A 20,896-nucleotide genomic window follows, 5' to 3' on the forward strand; every position below is an offset into this window, starting at 1 on the left:
TAAAGAAATAATATCTTCTGTATAACTCGGTGTAATAGATCAATTATCAATATATAACGTTTTCCTAATCAATCTACTATCTATGGAGATATTGACAGAAATTTTCGCAGCCGTCGACTAAAACTATACAAAAACTGAAAATTTGTACTTTGATTAAAATCACCAAATTATCTTTTCAAAAAGTAACGTACGTTTTATGCCACAGGAATCTGAAGTACCTTATTGACCTTCAAAATATTATAGTTCCTTTCTCATGTTTTTTTAGCCCAGTTACAGCATCTGTCGTTATGTTTGGGAGATATAGACCTGACAAAAAGAATGTTATTTTACTTTCAAAACTACTCACTGATGCTTACAAACTTTGTCAGAAAACTTTTCATCTACTTTTTGGAGTGCTTGTCATTGAGAGAATAAAGGAACTTGTTTTATATAATAAAATAGACCTAGTCGACATCATTGACCTCCTTAAATCGCAAGCCAATGATTTTTTTCTTATTGCATATACTCGCAGCTGCTAGACGCTAAATTTTGGTCACACGCAATTACAAGTATAACAAGGATAAGAGTAACTATTTGAAGTTTCAATAATTCCCTGATGCACTCTTTAAAGTTGAAAAAAGATGCATTTTTGGTGAAATAGATGGACAAGTATCATTGACCTTCCTAATAACAAGCAGAAGCAATTTCTTCCCACCATGCTCACAGGTTAGTCGGCGTATTGCTTCGTACATCTGCCAGTTTGAGTCTGGACAAAAACTACATGAGTTTTTTTTTAATTCCTTCAACCATGCCAGAACAAGAAATGTTCCATCCTGCCAAATTAATTTACTTGTTCTTTCATCTCTGAATTATTGTATGATTGACCTTCAATAATGAATCAGTCTATAGTTTATTTTGTTAGTAGGTCTATTCCTTTCTGCGTCTGCCAGTTTGATTAGTGGCAAAGAAATACAAGACTTTTTATTCCTTAAACCATGCCAAAACAAAAAAATGTTCCATCAGGACAAGTTAATAGAGTTGTTCTGTCCATCTTTTTGAATTATTGTATGATTGACCTTAAATAATGAATCAGTTTATAGTTTTTCATTTTTTTTTTTCATACTTTATAGTTTATTTTTTCCATACTTCATAGTTTCTTGTTAGTTATATGCCTATTCCTTTCTACATTTACCAGTTTGATAAGTGGCAAAAACTACATGAGTTTTTATTCCATGCCAGTGCAACAAATTCTGTAGCTTTCCAAATTGATATATGGATTTTTTCTTCATCTTTTTGAATTATTGCGTGATTTACCTTCAGTGATGAAAAAGTCTCAAGTTCCTTTGTTGGTATTTGCATAATAAAAGACTAGAAATTACATTATTTGGGATGCATCCATGGAGGCGAGTAAAAAAAGTAAAATTTCGAATCATTTTATACATGACATGGCATATCTTTTCTAACTTTTAGTGCTTGACCAGATTGATTTTCTTATTAAAGGCAAAAATAAGCTGCTGAAAACTCCTTATCTAAAAAAAAAAAGAGCCAATGGAGTAAATTAAAAAGTCAAAAGGGGCCTAAGCTTTCGATCCTAGCAGAATCTTCGTCGGAGGCAAAATGACCAATTTTGATTTTCTTATTGTTAGAAATTGATTACCTTTTATGGTGTACAATATCGAATATTGATTAATGTTTTGTATCAGAATGTTCTGTACTCAGAAACAACAGGAAATGTTGAAAACAAATTCATATATGTATATACTCCTAATAAATAATGAAATATCAATGAATTGAAGAAGCGGTTGTTGTTGTTTTTGCTGTTTTTGTTTAACAATCTCCACTCATCAAATTAAAGATGTAAAGATTTTTCTCTCCTCATTTTAGTTTTAAACGCAAACTCGGCACCCCATTGCAGAACCGCTGAATGAATCGGACCAATACTTTAAACGACTCGAGTTCTGCTATTTATACATACAAGCTTTTGGGGGCTCTAAAACTTGTCATTTTAATAAGAAGAAAGGGAAAGTAGTATCCCTATTTGTCACTTGCACAATACACAACAAGCAGTCAGTCATCGTTAACAATGAATATTTGACCTTTCCTTGTACACCTATGTCACCTATTTTTTCTCTAGACAAAGAAAAGAAAAGGATAAGGAGCAGAAAAGGAGAATTGACATGTATTATCTAACGGTATACCAACTGACAATATTAAGTTGAAGCGAGTGAATGAACTACCAGTGGCATTGGGATACTCCAGCGGTTAAAGAGGGATTTGTCCCCCGCAACGCCGGGGCGGGGGATTCGACTTAACGGGTGCTCGAGTGGCTATTTGATGTGTCAATCAAAATGTTTATTGTAGTTGTTGTTTTTTGTTAATAAATGAGAACGTTTGATGGTAATGTTTGGTAGTATTTTATACTCTAATCTCCACACCACTTCTGTATTTTATCTTTATCTGTTCTCTCTCTCTTTCTCACTATCTATACCTAGCAAGGGGAATACACGTAACGTAACATCTTAAATGCATTGATTGGAAAACACATATTTGAACACAGGATGGCAAATTGACCAATATTAACTTTTCAGTCACACATGGAATGGGGCTTTTTATCCTCTTGTTTTGCCTTGTTGAATACACCATCCAGCTTTATTTGGTTTAATTGGTCCGCTCAATAAATGTAGGGCTTTTTGATAGAACAAAATAGTGGTAATGTCCAACCACCTCTGCAATGAGAACGAACCTGTATCGTTGTGTATGGCTCCGCGTGAATGGGGGGGGGGGGGTGAGAAAAACGAAGGAGCATTCGTGGAGAAATATACCGTCATTATTTTCTTCTATTTAAATATCAGGGGTAATAACGATTCAAGGAATCTACCGTGAATTTAGGTTTGTTTTGCTAAAGTCATTCCATATCAACAGGTCCGTGTTACAATCATCGTATTTTGATGTATACAATTCAGTGAAGTGGCTTCGGAAAAGATTATCTTTGCTGTACTCCTAGATGTCCATAATTAATTAAAAGCAATGCTGATGTTTGCAGTCAAACCATTTGGAAACTGAAACTTTGATTTGAAAAATGAAAAAGGCCCCTAAATGGCAACATTAATCAAAGGTTTAATGTTTAAATAAACGTTTAGAAGAATCAGAGCACGATTGTGAAATTAACAAACCTTCCAGAAGGCGGTTCTCCTATTATCGAGATTTGTGTAAAAGTCCCTCTTTCTTCCCTTACTTTCTTCGCTTTTTTCCGCTGGACCCCTTTCACAATATGGGTGCGACTGCTTACAACCGTTGCGATTCTGTGCAACAATATATTGTGACCAAATGATCTCAAACGATCGCACGAGCAATCATGGCAATTGTGAAATGCCCTTATGCATCGTTCTCCCAGTCGTAACGAACGACACGATTGGCTTTTCGTAACAATGATCGCGAAAATATTTGGTCCATTCGAAATTTCTCTACGATCACGACGAGTGCCTCGACTAATCTGATACGATTTTATACGATCTGATACGATCATTACGATTGCTCCACGATGAAGAACACCGTTTCAATCGTGGCGCGAATCATGACAGTGGGAACTAGTACTAATGCAGATGAAGATCTGCTTTTAAAGCTTTAAATTCCCCCCAAATGCCGTTGACATGGTTGATGTTTCTTCTTTTCATACACTTTCTTTGTGATGGTGATAATGAGTTTCGGCTTTCTCCGCTCGTTAACTCGCCCCTCTCGAATCGATAGGCCTTAAAAATCGGTATCGTGAGAGGTCTTACCACCCCTACCACCACCCGGCCATCTGTGGCCCCTGAATGACAGGCCTCAAAAGAACCACCTCTGCAGTTGAACGTGCTCTCCGTTCTTGCCCTGTTGACTTTAACTTCGATCGATCGACTTTTCAACTAAAGGGATAAATAGATATCGATCAGGGAGCAGCGGTAGGCGTCAAAATCGATCGCGCTGTACAAACGCTACCGTTTTGAATGTTATTGATCCATGATTTGGGGAAGGGACATTGTTTGAGGGGTGGACCAGATCCCGACCTACCGCGCGGTGAAAATCGGCGGTTTGATGGCTTGCAAACTTATGGTTTTGGTATATGATAAGTTTGGATAGATAGAATATCCCTGCCCTTGCCCGACATGAGTCGATGGTTTCGTCTCTTGTGATAGTAAAATCAGTCATCTGATAAACATTTCCTAACAATGTTCCCCCCATATTGCATCAATCCATCTCCTTGCTCCACCCATTCCTCCTGCTAGCATGCTCTCAATATTCATGTGCACATGTTCTTAGTTCTACAAATGCAGACGTGTAATTTGCATCGGTAAAGTTATCCTCTCAAAATTGGATTGATCGTCAAAGCTTCCGCGCTTCACGCTGTAAGATGGGGAATTATACTCCTTTCTGATTTCAATTGTTCCCTATTGCCGCAGAGGCTTCACCAACTCTTGGTCACTTTGCTCCCTCTGATTTTTATTCTCTCAAATTTAAAATCTAAAAACTCACAAAGAACCCCCCCCCCTCACACACACACACACACGCCCTCACCCATCATGAAAATATTCTAACGCGCGGGTCTGTTTAACATGTTTAAGTCATAAGTCGCATCATATTCGGTAACTCTCCGTGCGATAATATGCATCCCGTACTGGCTTGGTCACAAGTATTTTGGTATCACACGGTGCATAAGATAGTGTCATTAACTGATGCAATGTCAGGCAAAATATGTTTGCGTCCAACTAATTTTTTTTGTGATAAAGAACGTTGATCTCACAATGGACCTCTCACGCAGGGGCGGAGATCGTGGAGGGGGGGGGTTAAGTTTCATGAGTCATGTGAGTGGGGTAGATAAGCGGTGGTGTAGAGATGGGGAGAGGGTTTGGGGATCTCCCCCCCCCCCCCAAAAAAAAAAGAAATCAACACCAAGAAAAAAAGAAAAAGGAATGAAAAAGATAAAGAGATGGATGATATATTATATCGTTTTTTAATATTATGTAAAAATCTATCACAAAATGTGAAATTCAAGATGTTTGCTTGCTCACTTCGCTCGCTCGCAACTTCTAAATTTAACATGATATGACATATCTTACCGCCTCAAAATTTATGGCTCATTACGCTACTGTAAATGAGTCATTTGTTTTCTTTTCTTAAGATAGTGCCCCTTTCGAAAAAAATGCACCTTTTTCCCCTCTGCCCCCCCCCCCTTCAAATTCGCTCTGCCTCCCCTGCTATCACGTAACGAAAGATGATGATTGGCACCTCCCAATGCAAGCTCAAAATCTTCGTATGTGCTATATTTATTTCGACGAATATTTTAATCGTCTTTTCATTTATTGCTTTCATTAAATCTCTTCCTTTTACCCCTACTAGGTCGGATCCTGGACATCCCCTGCAAAGTATGCGGAGACCGGAGCTCCGGCAAGCATTATGGCGTCTACGCCTGCGACGGATGCAGCGGTTTCTTCAAGCGAAGTATCCGGCGGAACCGAACGTACGTGTGTAAAAACCGGAGTGGTGGAGGCCCCTGTCCCGTGGATAAGACGCATCGCAACCAGTGCCGGGCTTGTCGGCTCAAGAAATGCCTACAGGTTGATATGAATAAAGATGGTAAGTTTCAGAAGTAAGATGTATGGTATATTGGTTTGTTTCATTATGCGTAAAATATCTTTTTATGTCATCTTTAAAAAGGGGGCCATTTGACATGATGCGTAATTATGATAAAAGTACCCGTTGATATTTGGATGACCTATATTATTACTGACAGATATGTCAGCATTTTTTTTAATTTTGTACACTATGTTGGTTATGACATGTATGATGATTATAATGATAATTATGTTAGTGGTGATGACGACGATGATGAGGAGGAGTAGGAGGAGGAGGATGATGATGGTGGTGGTGGCGTTGGTGGCGGCGTTGGTGGTGGTGATGGTGGTGGTGATGATGATGATGATGATGATGATGACGATGATGATGATGATGATGATGATTAGATAGTAAGTTCAAAGTAATACTTGCAGGAAGAAAGTAAGTTTGAAAAGAATAAATAAAGATGGAAACAAAGAAAGAAACATAAAGAAATAAAGAAAGAAACAACAAACAAACAGAGAGAAAGGGAAAAAATGCGAAATATAAAGAAAGGGTTTTGAAAATGTAGAGAAGATTGTAATTCGTTTTATATTGGAAAATAGATTTCCTCAAAATGGTTTGTCCCACAGTGACAAATTAGTTTCACAACTTCTTTTCATTTCAATTTCCACCCCCTCCCCCTCTCTCTCTCCCTCTCTCTTATCACCTAATGACGCAATTAAAATCCAAACATTTAAAGCGTCAAATTGGCACATTACCCTGACACATATCAACGAATTAAAAGTCGCCGGATTTCAATAGTTTCGAACGAACAAACATGCTTAACAACAATGGCTGAATAGCTTGGGAATCAAGAGGAACAGGATGACATACTGGGTTCCTCAAAGAATGTAGAAGAGAGAGAGGGAGAAAGAAAGAGAGAGAGAGTCGAAGAGCAGGATAATAAATCGTTTGTTAGCTGGGTTTAAGAAATGTTAAATACATGAAATCTAAATAAAGCGTATTGGTGTCCCGCGGTGAATGTCACACCTCCGATCGCTGATTTTATTCCCACAATTTCGGTTTGCCTTCACACGCATTGTGATAAGTAAGCTCATCTTGATGTTGAGGATCTTTTTTTTATTTGTTGTAAGAACACGCCTTCATCGTCCCTATCAACATCATTATCCCAATCATAAACTCCATTAAAATCGTCAACGTCGCCATCCTGACGTTGACGAAATAAAAAGTTTCATTGGCATATGGTTATAAACTTTCTTCGTCAACATCATCAACATGACACTCGTCGTCGTCTTAATTACCGCTATCACCTGCCATTAAAACCATCATCGTCATCGTCATAATTATGAATTGTTGTCGTGATTATGGTCGTCATCATACCTGAAATATATAAAATACCATACTTCAGTGTGATAGATGATAAAGCTCTTCGTGGGGGTAAATCGTCACCATCATTACCACCATCATATTTTTTTTTACTTCTTCCTCCTCCTCCTCCTCATCACTGCCATGGCAACGATGCGCCGGTATCCCATCACCACGTTCACTACACCAGTATCATGAATATCAGTCATTACAATTACAGCCACCATTAGCAAGCATCACCTCCGTCAACATCATTATTCACATCACCATGATATCTTTTGATATTGTCAATAATTATCATTCCTTTTAAAGTAAGTTGAGTCGGTCGTTTCATACAGATATTCTTTACTTTTTTGGCTGCTTCCCTCTCAATGCTTTTTGTATTACTTTCATGTCTTTGAAGTTATGTAAACTTTGTTCCTATATATTTTACCACAATCATGTTCATTTTTATGCAGAGAGCAAAATAATCTTAAATTGATATTGAATTGAACGATCACCATCACTGTCATCATCATTATCAGCATCATCATAATTATCATCACTGTCATTGCCATGATGATGATCATCATCGTCGTCGACATCATCATCATTGTTATCATTATCATCATCATCATTGTCATCATTATCATCATTATTATCACCATTATCTTGAACATCACATCGTCAGCATTTGCATCGTCGTCAACATCTCCACCACCACCCTACCATCATCATAAACATCGATCATTCTCGCCATCAATCATTTCAGCAGCGACGTTGCTGTCACACGGGTGTGAAACACAGGATCAGTCATTGATACAGTCATACACCCCAGCCCCAAACCCACACCACTCAAACCACAGACAAAAACGTGACCAAAGCTGTGTGTGAACATTTTATTCTCAACAACCCCTTCAAGTAGTCCTTAAACACCGGAGTGACATCCCGAACAATGGCCGGTGATCTGCCGTCACAATCACTCCAAAGAAGAGAAGACATGACAGGAAATAATAAGATGACAGTGGGGCAAAGTGGAGAAGATGGGGATTCTCGCTCAGGTGAAAAGCTGGAAAATAAACATACTTAGCCGTTAAGATCTGGATGTAAACGTGAGCCGTGCCCCTAGGAAGCTGCGGGGGTGACAAATTGCCGTTGTTCGGCGCACCTGGGGGCTTGTTCGCCGTAAAGTTTGCCAAAGTCCTTCTCGGGTGCAAGAGGGGTGACTTAAGCCCTCCGCAGTCATTCTTTATCGGGTGTAGGCTCTGCTAAGAGGTGTCGGCGAAGGGTGGTGGTAGACGGAGTGGTAGGAGGGAAGGGTGTACATGAATGGTACAATGGGGGCTGTATTCTGAGTGGAGGGGTTAGATAAATGGGGGTGACGAGTTAATGACGATGAGGATTGCAGTGGTCAGTTTTACTTTGGAACAGGGATAAACGAAATGAATTTCATGAATATGACAAACGTCTGTATAGAATGTCCAACCTGCCCAAATATGCCGAATTATTTTCGAATTCGTCATTGCAGATTACATAAGTTTTTTAAAAATATAAATTTGTGGGGGTTAGACAAAAGGGTAATTTGACAATCCATTAAGGCGTCTTTCTGATGAATCTATAGAGCTCCAATATAATTCATAACTACCTTCCAAAACAGATGTATTCCTGCCCGAAACATCTTTACTTTAAACTCTGTGTGTACAAATGCTCTTTATTGAACAAAGACTTCCGCAATAAGTGACAGGAGAAAAAATATTAGACGAAAGATCTTCAAGTATTTACTTGAAACTGGTTAGCAGGGTATCGTTATGACGATGTCACAATAGGCCTATTAATCGTGTTAGCGTGGCTACTGTACACGGTTGTCGTGTTTACCTTGTGAGGGGGATCATAATAGACTGAGGACGAACTGCAATCGGCGGACGGTTGGGGTGGGGTGCGGATGAGGAAGAGGGGGGGGTGTTTGGGTGATGGAAGTGAAGAATTGGCATCCACTTGAATTGAAGTCAAGCCGGTAAGAGGTTTGAGATAAATGATTGTTAATCCCCTAAAGAGTGCTTGAAGTCGTGCCCCAGGGGTACCAGGAACATGGTATATCGGGGGGCTCTAGGACGAGGTGCTTGATGGAGTGATGACATGAAACACGGAGTTAATCTTTTCACATCGAGATTAAGATTCCTTCTCCTACGTCATTTAGGCCTGTATCTTCTGGTTTCCATTGCAAAAGATGATTGCCCGGAAAAACACGCCATGAAATGTCCTTTCCAATGACGGAATAGTTTTTAGTATTGTACATTTGCCATCGTGAATTCTAATTTGTTTCTTTATTTTCTGTTAATCCCATATGACGAGGCAACTTTCTCAACTTTTGTCCTACATTTTGAAAGTAAGAATCTAAACTGTACCACTCAATTCTTTAAATTAATTTCAGTGATAAATCCCGCGAGCGGTCTGTTGTCTCAAATATGTTTAACGACGTGTTAAAAAACCCATGTAAATTTTGCTGTTAAGGTACAAATAAAGCTAAATAATAAGGATAAAATGTAAAAAGGTGTGTGGACAATTCACACACATAATTTGTCATGTATATCACACCTGCATTTCAATGCGATGAAAAATAAATCCATGGGAATTTTTCAATCTATAAATGTGCTCCGGTGTGAATATTAAAATAAGAGGATGACAAGTACATAGATGAGCCGGTATCAGGGTGTTTTAATATCTTTGTCAGATGTTGACATTCACAGACCATCCCCACACTTCAGAAAGCTATCGAGTATTTGCTCAAGTTTCCCTTAAAATGGAGCTGTACGGCGCGAGTATTGAAGAGACGCACGAAAAACGCACCGCGGGACGGTTTTCCACGCGGCATCGCGGAGAGCCCCGCACTCGACCCAGCTGCGCAAACATCTACGTGCCCGCGACAAAAGCCGTCTACCGCTAAACGATCCAGCCCCTCGAACTCCAGTATCAGGCACGGGGAGAGAATGAAAGTTGAAATAAAATTGACATACCACGAGTGGTTCGCCAAGACGAAATGTTTATCGAGTGACTTTTTCCCTTTTCATGCTAGACGAGGAGAAATAGAAGGAGAGGAAGAAGAAAATAGAATGGTTGTTGTACCTGGCGCGAAAGTTATATTGATACGGCATTCGCAGGTAAAGAAAGACCAAGTGACGCCAAATGCTGAATGAAAATATGTCCCAAATCAATGATATGTCCGTAATGTTATAAAGCGTCTTTAATGTGTTTGCGGCCGGATTTCAACGTGTATTAATTACAATCACACCAAATTTAAATAATGTTTGGCGGATTGCCGCGCCATTAGTCTGAAATAGTATACTTAATCAAATCAAATGTTTAAAAAATATCATTTTCGAAAAGAGAGTTGTTTTTGTCAAAGTTTCTTCACTTACCATTCACGAATATTGTTTTAACGATGAATATTACTCTACAAATGAATGACCACGTTATACAAAGGTTTGCAAACCATCGTAAATGACATCGGATTTTGTTTATCAGACTGACCAGTAACTTAGTCTGGAATTGTTTGTATTTTACATCTGCGATCGATGGAAAAAGTGTATTAAATACATACAATCTCATGAAAACCCACTCTCCACAATTTGTGGAGTTTTGGTTTTCATGAGATTGTATGACCTGCATTTTGTAAATTCGTAATCATAACTTATTAGCGGCATAAAATTGTGATGAACCGTAATGGTATTTAGGTTTACCGTCACGTTGCCTATGAAAGTACTTGATGTACTACGCGCATGTCTCATAGTCTGATAAAATATACTTACTTATATCGCGCTTAAAGGTAAATGCTAGTTTTCGTACCGATATCAAAATGAGTTCGTATAGAATCCAATGAAATGACCACCAAAGTGTCTGTTTGTATAAATAAAACGCATGTGCCAAAGGATTCTGGAAGAAATTGTGTAATTGCTGAGAAATCAGCAAATAAGCACAGGATTCGGGTAGAGCGTCGTGCCCGACGCTCTAAGCAATAATTATACATTGTCCCACGTGCGCTTATCTGTGTTGGGGATCTTCGGGATGATATACTGACAATTAAGCCTTGTTTTACAGACTTTCTCATGAAATCAGTGTTTACTGCAACTACTGGAATTTTTCTTTAAAACTTATTTTATCAGAAGTCTCGAATCGCTCTATACAGTGATGCGGCATAGTTACCCTGGCTTTAGCAAAATTGCGTTTCATTCCTTTCGGTACCCATTCAACTCACCTGGATTGAGTGCAGCACAGTGTGGGTAATTTTCTTGCTGAAGGAAAGCACGTCATGGCTTCGAATCGAACCCAAATCTCTCAGGTTGAAAGACGAGAGTAGCAACCACTAAACCACGACACACGGGGTCAATCTCATTTGACCTAATTGCCATTTTTGGTCTACACTATACAGTTTGTCTACTCTCTACTTTTCATTAAGTATAATGTTCACTCCCGTGATTTCCACTTCCTCTCCAAATCATTGTGCACTCATTTTGTCAAATGAAAAAAATAATTTATAATCAGATCATCCATCCACACAGACTAGATGGAGCTATAGTGGATATTAGACGAAATGGGCATTGCCCAACTGGAAATTAGACAAAATTGCGAATGGGTTGAATGGCGATTAGACCAAATGGCTGTAGACGAACTGGTTTTTGACGAAGTAGGATTATATTATTTGGGATAAGACCAAACGGAATAGTAGACGAATCGCGGGTAGACCAATTGATGATTTGCAGTTGTTTATGATCGCGATGAGAAAGGGGTATTATTTCATAATTACCTTTTTGATATTGATGCGACAGACATGACAGAGTTAATATTTAGAGAATAATCTATTACTCTGGTGACTCATGAAATGCAAATGTATGTCCGCATCAGGTGGTCAGCGATGCGGACTGGCAATCGAATATGTTGTGTCTTTTCGCCATGTCCGCCATTCTTGACAAACCTATTAGCTGAGAATAGCCCAGTTTTGTCAATGGCGTCCTGCTGTTGTGACAGATTGCTTCTGCGACTTCAACGAGATTTCAAAAGCTCGTCCCCTTTGAAATCATAAAACGATGATGATGAACTAAACGAGGAGTCACTCGTGCCAATAAGAAATAACACGACCGACTTACTATACAGTTTTGAAGAATGTCAGTTTTGGGATGAAATCGTTGCTAGCACCTCTCAGTCATGTCAGTACGAAATGGCAAGGTAACGATATTAAAGGTCAAGTCCATCTCAGAAAAATGTTGATTTGAATCAGTAGAGAAAAATCAGACAAGCACAGTGCTGAAAATTTCATCAAAATCGGATGTAAAATAAGGAAGTTATGACATTTCAAAGTTTCGCTTATTTTTAACAAAATAGTTATGAACGAGCCAGTTACATCCAAATGAGAGAGTCGATGATGTCACTCACTCATTATTTCTTTTGTTTTTTATTGTTTGAATTATGCGATATTTCAATTTTTAGGAATTTGACGATTAGGACCTCCTTGCCTGAAGCACAAAATGTTAAAATAATGGAGTTCCACGTGTTCAAGGAGGAATTATAAACTTCATTTCACATGACAATGACGAGAAAATAAAAATATTTCAGATTTCATATAATAAAATACAAAAGAAATAGTGAGTGAGTGATGTCATCAGTTCCTCATTTACATACCGACCGAGATGTGCATATAACTGTTTTGTGAAATGAAGCAAAACTTTAAAATGCCATCCGATTCTGATGAAATTTTCAGTGTTATGCTTGTTGAATTTTTTTCTTTTTATTGAAATCAAGTCTTTGTTGGGATGGACTTGTCCTTTAACCAAAAAAATGCATGTTATGTCAAACACCATTCTATATACACGGATGGTATTCAGCGTCTCCAATAGGGAATAGTTTGATGACTTTCTAAAAGGTGACGAATTTCTTTGTGGATGTTAGGAGTGGTAGAAAAGTTACGTTTGGTTTTACAGCAGGGGGCCCTTGTCAGACGCCAAAGAGAATTCTGGATGATTCGGCTAATGACACCCCCATAAATTGTCCCAAATTTCAGGAGTACTCTTAAGAGATTTTGGACTATTATCATTAAACGAAAGGTAAATACGAACGCAATGGGAACCAAAGATGAATCATACGAATTGATTACATAGCTTAAAATTGAATTTGATTGTCGAGGAGGGATTTTTTCTGTTAATATGGGGAGAAGAAAAAAAAGCAGAGGGAACATTTCCCACAAATTTCTCCGATGTTGTTTCGAAGCGATTGTAAACTAGAGACAAAGTGTACACCTATTATACTACAATTTAGATTTAATTATTCTGTTGTTTTTTTTTTTTGTTGTTGTTGTTATGCTTTTTTGATTAATGAGAGATTTATTATGGAATATTATGAAAAAATGGAATTTCCTTTTCCTTCAGACAAATGTGGTAATTTCTAGCTGGGTTTTTTTTAATTCATGCTCTGACATAGAATTCCACCTTGCTCTTTGCATTTACTGATTAAAAATCATTGCGTTCTTCTTTAGAAAGCTTCCCCCCCCCCCTTCCTCACCTCCCCCAGTTATGGCCAGCGCCAGAAGTTACAGAGTGCTCTGTAATGGGATTCGTCTATAGCTCTTGAAGACAAGCCTTTGAGTAATAACGAGACAAACCCTGGTTGTAATCTGTTTTAATTCTGAATACTACATCGCCATGGGACATGAATGAAGCGTTTCTTCAATGCCCAGGTCACGTGGTCTATTTCCAAATTTACCCCGGCGCCACGAAATACTACTTCTTAAGGAGTTGCAAAGAACATATAGACACAAAGTTTCCAATAATGTATTTGACCACACCAAGCTTTCACTTGAACTAACGGGATGATCTCTTCATTATAAGAGGATATATAGAATCAGGAGCCGGTCTCACAAAATAATAGTACCGATCAACGTTGGACGCAGACATCAGTCGCAAGCAATACAGGAAGAGAGATAGAGAGTGGGTACTATCAAGGAGCTTGGAAGCTCCTTGGTACTATCATGACTTTGACATTAATATCGGTGAAAGAATATTAATTCTTTATTTGGTCATTTGAAGGATAGTACCATTAAGCATAAAATATTTTTTGTATTGAGTGCTTAATATATTTGTTAAAAATAACTTCATCTCTTTGACACAAAGAAAATCAAGTGACAATACAAATTACACATTATTCTCTCTACAAATCAGTAGATTCATTGACAGCTCATAAAAACTAAACATGATAACATTATTGTGTTGTTTCTTTCTAGAAGCACTAGCATTATGATATTATGTTCTTTCTTCTTCTTTTTTTAGCTTAATTGCTACTTATGTCATTTTAAATATGCATAAACCCAGTGTCATATCTCTTCAAGTAAAGCACATGGCATTGAAACTCCATATCACATTATCTTCTTGTTCATATCATAGTTATTAATAACATTGATGGTTTTGTAGAACATGTAGTAATAAATAATTGCAATCGACGATAAGTTTATAAATGGTTTTCCTCGGACTTGTATGTACAGTTGATTGTTAAATTGGTGATATATTTCTATGTAACAGGGTCCATGTCTGCGCATATTTGAAAGGACCTCAACAGATTATCCCGGGTTGGCCAACTTTGAATGAAAGTGATAATGACCGCCCGCCTCTCCATCCCGTTATTTAGGGATTAGAAGGAGAGGGATTAAGGACTGTTAATCTAATTAATGGGTGAAAGGATTAACATCGATAGGGACTTAATGAACTTGCATTCCGAGTTTATTAGTGAGATGAGAATGAAAATCGAGGATGCTTCCCTGTTCTTCGTTCTTTCCGAGTCAGGAAGCGAGTTAAGAGCTTTATTGAGTGGTATATCTTTCACTCGACCCTGTGGTGGTATTATGGTCAAGTTGTAAAGGGGCCAGACGACAAAATACGTCCGGACTGATCTAGTCGAGCATCGATCAAAATAGTTAGATGAACAATGCAATTATGCTTACTTAATTACACGGCTTGTCTAAAATGAAACCTCAAGTATGTCTTTCTGTATATATTCTGAAATGTCTGAACTTTTTTGGGTAACATAAAAAGTGTGAATAATAGTTTTTACTGTGGGGGGATGCATGGAGATGAAAATTGTGATAATGATGACGACGACGATTATGTTGATGTTGATGAATGATCATGATGATGGCGAAGACGATGGTGATGAGAGATTAATAGTTGATGATCATGATCAGTCGATGGCGATGGGATGATGATTAATTGCGATGATGTTAATGCTGATGACGACGACGATGATGATAATGCCATTGATTGATTCATTGATCGATTGAAATTGATGATGATGACGATGATTTTGTTACAGGGAAATAGGCCTGCAATATTTTATCTTAAACTCGGTAAACAATCTAATTTAATGTTTCATCTTTTCACTTTTTCAGCTGTCCAACACGAACGTGGCCCAAGAAACTCAACGATCAAGAAACAGATGGCGCTATATCTAAAAGAAACGGCGGCAGCTGCAGCAGCAGCGGCTGCCGGTGACCTACCTCCGCCGCATCTCCCCAATGGTTATCTGCCAGGGCCTGCCTTCTTTCACCCGTTTCTCAGCGTTGAGCCCTACCCGAGTATCATCGTCAGCCCCGCTGATTACCCGACCTTTTCCCCTCAAGCCATACCGTTCTATCCAACTCCAAAGGTATGTTACAATTTCGATGTAGTGGTTGCAAAAAGGGGAGGGGTCAATGAGAGATGAGGGACAAAACACTTAAGACACAAGTTAGAAATAAATACCTAGTTATAAATAAATAAATATATATAATTGGGAAGAAGAAATTTGTTATTTTGATTTCATACTTGAAATAAGGGTTGAGTAACATTGGATTAACCTCCTTACGGATAGAATTCTTCTAAAAAATATGACGAGCTAAACTTTCAAAAAATAAAAACGTTAGCACTTTGCGAAGGGGAAATGGCATTCGCCGTTTAGACATAATCAATACTTTTCATGATTTGGACAAAAAAGTTTCACTTCCGCTCAAATACTTTCTAAATATATATTTTGTTATAATGATTGGAGAGTTTATTATGATCCAAATCATTGTTAGACATAGTCCACAACAAATAGGGCTAATGATTGACTGTCAAACTTGTAAATACGACCTTTTTGTCTGTATTGTATTATGATAACGTTTTATTTACCCAGGGTAGCCACTTCAGTTACGAAACTGCTCTACCAGCGGGCCCTGCATAACATTATATGTTATTATTACCCTTCTCCGACCTAATTGCTGAGCGCCTAGCAAGAAGGCATCCTATTTTTATAAGTCTTTGGTATGACTCGGCCGAGGATCGAACCCATGACCTCCCGTTCATGAGGCGGACGCTCTACCACTGAGCCACCGTGCCCGGTTAATTATTCGGAAAAGTAATTACCATGGATGCAGAAACCGGTCTAATTATTGAATTAATTCAAATCATTCATCGTCATCAGATGCAGATTAGTCCGATTATTACCATTATACTGTTTTCTTTTTCTTTGCAGTACCCTCATCATGGCCATGAACCGGTCACACTGATGCCCTCTGTCGGTTCACCGGTCCCTCATGAATCCGTCTCGCCGATGCCACCCGTAGGTTCAGTCGAGGCGATCTGTGAGACCGCCGCTCGCCTTCTCTTCATGAGCATCAAATGGGTTAAAAACGTTCCCGCCTTTATCAGTTTACCGTACTCAGATCAGGTGAGAATATGGAAGTACCATTATCATCATTATCGTTGTCGTCATCATCATCATCATCTTTATCATCATTGTTTTCAGCATCGTCGTGATCATCATCACCATCATCATCATCATCATCAACAACAACAATCACCATCATCGTCACCACCACCATCATCATCATCACCATCATCATCATCATCATCACCACCATCATCATCATCATCACCACTATCATCATCATCATCATCATCACCACCATCATCATCACCACCATCACCATCATCATCACCATCATCACCATTACCATCATCACCACCATCATCATCATCACCACCATCATCATCATCACCATCATCATCACCATCATCACCATTACCATCATCATCACCATCATCATCATCATCACCACCACCATCATCATCATCAACAACAACAACAATCACCATCGTCCATCACCATCATCATTGTCATCTATCATTATCTATCATTTTCATCATTATCAACGTCATCATCATCTTTATCATCATTGTTTTCAGCATCGTAGTGATCAGCATTTTCATCATCACCATCATCAACAACAATCACCATCATCATCACCACCACCATCATCATCATCATCATCATCAACAACAACAACAACAATCACCATCATCATCACCACCACCATCATCATCAACAACAACAATCACCATCATCATCACCACCACCATCATCATCATCATCAACAACAACAATCACCATCATCATCACCACCACCATCACCATCATCATCAACAACAACAACAATCACCATCATCAACAACAACAATCACCATCGTCCATCACCATCATCATTGTCATCTGTCATTATTTATCATTTTCATCATTATCAACGGCATCGTTCGTTGTCGCCGTAATCATTGTCATGTTTATATGTCTTTGTATCTGATCATTATCGTTCAATATCAATAAAGGTCATCCAAGCTCTTGAAAATATAACGCTGTATTTATTAAAAAATATATGAAATATGGGCGTGCCAGAAGAATTTCTTTTTTAAAGAATATTTCGCTGATCCTTTCTCTTACAGCTCACGTTACTTGAAGAGGGCTGGAGAGAGTTGTTCATCTTGGGAGCAGCGCAATGGCAGATGACAATAGATGGGCCTGGTCTGATGGCTTCAGCAGGTAAAAACATATTGAAATATCAATCAAAATAAGGAAAAGAAGAGGAGGAAAGAAATATTACTTTATAGGGGAGGGGATCGGGGTTTCGAGGGGATGTTGGACTCTCTCCACCTGTTATTTATTTTGATTTAAGTTTTGTTTTTGTCTCTTATCATTTCCGATTCAATAATGAATTCCAAGCTATATCAGAAATAAGTTATATGTCTTTCGTTATCATTTCATATTTTCCATTTTCAACGATCGCTGTAAAATTGTATCATTCTGTGATAATACTTGTTTCAATGATTGTATAACTTGGTTATGAGACTTATATTGTTATTATATTGAAGAGAAGACAATAAACACATTATAAAACAACAAATCATTTGAAACATGACATAAGCAAACACAATCGAGAAAAGATCAAACAATTTGTTAGGAAATTATCTGATTGATCACCGTCCATTTCATTTTTTCTGAAAAAATCGATAAGCATCAATCGACAATACTTCAATCGATATAGATATACAAATAAAGACAAACTCTTATCATGATAATGAGCATCATGTGAGAGCTCAACAACTAAATAGTCAGCCGATAAGTCCAAAATCAATCCTCCGTTCATTCAACAAATCAAATAATATTACTTATTCAGTTATTCAATAATGATTTGATCAAGAGTAATTGGAGGAAGCCATGTAAGATATCAATCGAAAGAAAAATTAATAATTCAAATCTATCTATAATCTATCTTCAGTTTGTGAAAAAATAATGACATATAACTATCTTTTGTCATTTATCCATAAGCCTACTCAAAAAAATAATCCAAATCTAAGTTTATCAATCATTTTGATAAATGATTCATAACTATCTTTTGCCATTTATCCATACTCAAAAAGTAATATTTTTATCATATCAAACATCGTCAATATCGCAATCACCATCGCCACCTTTATCTGTCTTATAATGAACATTGTTTGAGTCATCATGGTCATACTCATCATCGTCATTAGATGATAATGCTGATGATGACGACGAAAGTAGATAGATCTCAATCACACATCGAACTTTTGGAATCAAACGACTGCCATAAGAGGGATTCAAACGAATATTGACACCAACTTCATACTGGTTCTTAATCGAAATTATCCAAATGAGTGAACTATGCTAAAGATATATACAAACTTTATTTATGCTTTAATAACCATGTTAACTGAGAATGTATGATTCACCCCTTATTTCAGGTATGAAACCCGCTGTTTCACACAACACCAGCTGAGAAGTTAGCGGCAATATCCAGCGAGTTACCGTTATTACAAGAATTGATCGCCAAGTTCAGACAACTCAACGTTGACGCGACAGAATACGCTTGCTTAAAAGGCATCGTCATCTTTAAAAAAGGTACGTGATGCGGAGATATTCTCTGTTCGAAGTATATTCTGATATACAAGTATTTTATAAATGGTAGCTATAGTGTCAACCCCCACCCCTTCCCACTTTATAATGACTGCTTAAAGTTCGAAGAAAAGTATCGAAACGTATATTTATATCAAATTATATATGATTCCAAACCCTACGTTCCAGTTTTTTGTCATAGGTTCTAAAAATGTTTGGTTACTGATACAATCATTTAGTCTTAGTAATAATGTTTCCGTTTTTATTCAGTCTTCAGACGATACAGAAAACAAAAATGTTTATCATCTTCATTCTTACGCAGTTTACCTGACTGGTGCAATACTAAATAGATTTGTTTCAGTAAGTTGCTCTTAAATATCATTTAGTTGATAACTTGTTCCTAGTTCTTACATCATACTTATGCAATTCTTTATGTTTGTACAAACAGATGTTAGCGGCGTAAAAGAAGGCTCGGCAGTCGCCAAACTCCAGGACCAATCACAGTTTGCGCTCCGCAAGTACATCACCGTTCGCCACCCCTCTCAACCCTATCGATTCGACAAACTCATTCTCTTGCTTCCTAGCGTCAGGGCGATAAGGCCAACTACGCTGGAGCAAATCTTCTTCCGGAAAGCCGTGGGATCGACGCCCTTCCATACGCTCCTGACAGATCTGTACAAGAATGAAAACTTCTAGGACACGATAGGACGAGAAACTGAAGCTTTGAGCAGGATCGTAATGTTGACCTTCACTCTAGTGTGCAGACGTCGTCGCACTTCGGTTTGGCGTTAGTTGACGCTTTGAGACGTTGTTGCACTGTGGTTCATTCATGATCTTCATGATGAGTTGGAGACGTTCTTACACTGGGTTCGCTGCTCTTCCGTCAAAGCCGTCAGCTTGCGTTAGTTGACGACTGAGTCGTTGAACTTCGAACACGCACCAATAATATTTACTGCAATTCAGTCATGATCTTTGCTCTGCGCAAGATGACGCTTTTATGGAAACGTCACTGTGAAACTTGCACGTTCACTTCAGTTCAGTGGTAACCTTCATGCCCCGTCATTTCGCCCCTGAGAGCGACGTTACACCGCAGAGAGTCACAGCCCAACAAAGTTCAGTAACACCTTTGATCTGGGCCGGTACGCTTGACGCTTGAAGGCCTCTGAACTTTGGGCATCTTCAGGAAGTCCGATATACGATGCCGAAGCCACAAATTTCCCATCATGGCGAGGTTGTACACATTAGCCTAGACCTAGCACTCGACGTGTCTCCGCGGGCAGATTCTCGAAGCAGAACTATTTATCCCCAGACTGCATAAAGATGATAAGCTGGAGTAGAGATTCTATTGGGATAAACACTTTAAAAGTGCCTTCAAGTTAGTCGTCCGCGATGAAATGTAAGGTGTGTCGATGGCATTGACAAAATTAATGAGACACAGTAATGCACAAAATATCTTATTTTACACGGATCTTCATGGCTCATCATGTACGGTGCGTCATTTAAACAGACTCTTTTTTTCTTCAGGAAGCTTTAAAACGACATTGTGTAAATTGGAAATCTATTCGATTGCTCTCCTTTACCCACGACTCGTTATAAAAGTGAAAATGAACTTGACTTACAAAATATTAACCTGATACTACGTCATCTGTGACCTATAGCAGAAAGAGCTGCATTTTAAATGCAACTTAAAAATAGCCACAGAAATGCGCGCTTTTTATTGGTTTGAAATCAAGTT

General features: G+C 38.3%; 1 protein-coding gene across 1 annotated transcript in view; it reads left to right on the plus strand.

The window, feature by feature from the left end:
• Window positions 1-20,163, plus strand: part of LOC121414536 (nuclear receptor subfamily 2 group E member 1-like) — a 33,132-nt gene extending 12,969 nt beyond the window's left edge. The window contains 7 exon segments of the mRNA XM_041607745.1: window positions 5,356-5,592; window positions 15,344-15,600; window positions 16,447-16,641; window positions 17,691-17,787; window positions 19,011-19,021; window positions 19,023-19,167; window positions 19,610-20,163. Coding sequence (XP_041463679.1) covers window positions 5,356-5,592; window positions 15,344-15,600; window positions 16,447-16,641; window positions 17,691-17,787; window positions 19,011-19,021; window positions 19,023-19,167; window positions 19,610-19,857 — 1,190 coding nt within the window. The 3' untranslated portion in view covers window positions 19,858-20,163.
• Window positions 20,164-20,896: the final 733 nt, after the last annotated feature.

Source organism: Lytechinus variegatus, chromosome 4 (genome assembly GCF_018143015.1).
Source record: "Lytechinus variegatus isolate NC3 chromosome 4, Lvar_3.0, whole genome shotgun sequence".
Taxonomy (NCBI): domain Eukaryota; kingdom Metazoa; phylum Echinodermata; class Echinoidea; order Temnopleuroida; family Toxopneustidae; genus Lytechinus; species Lytechinus variegatus.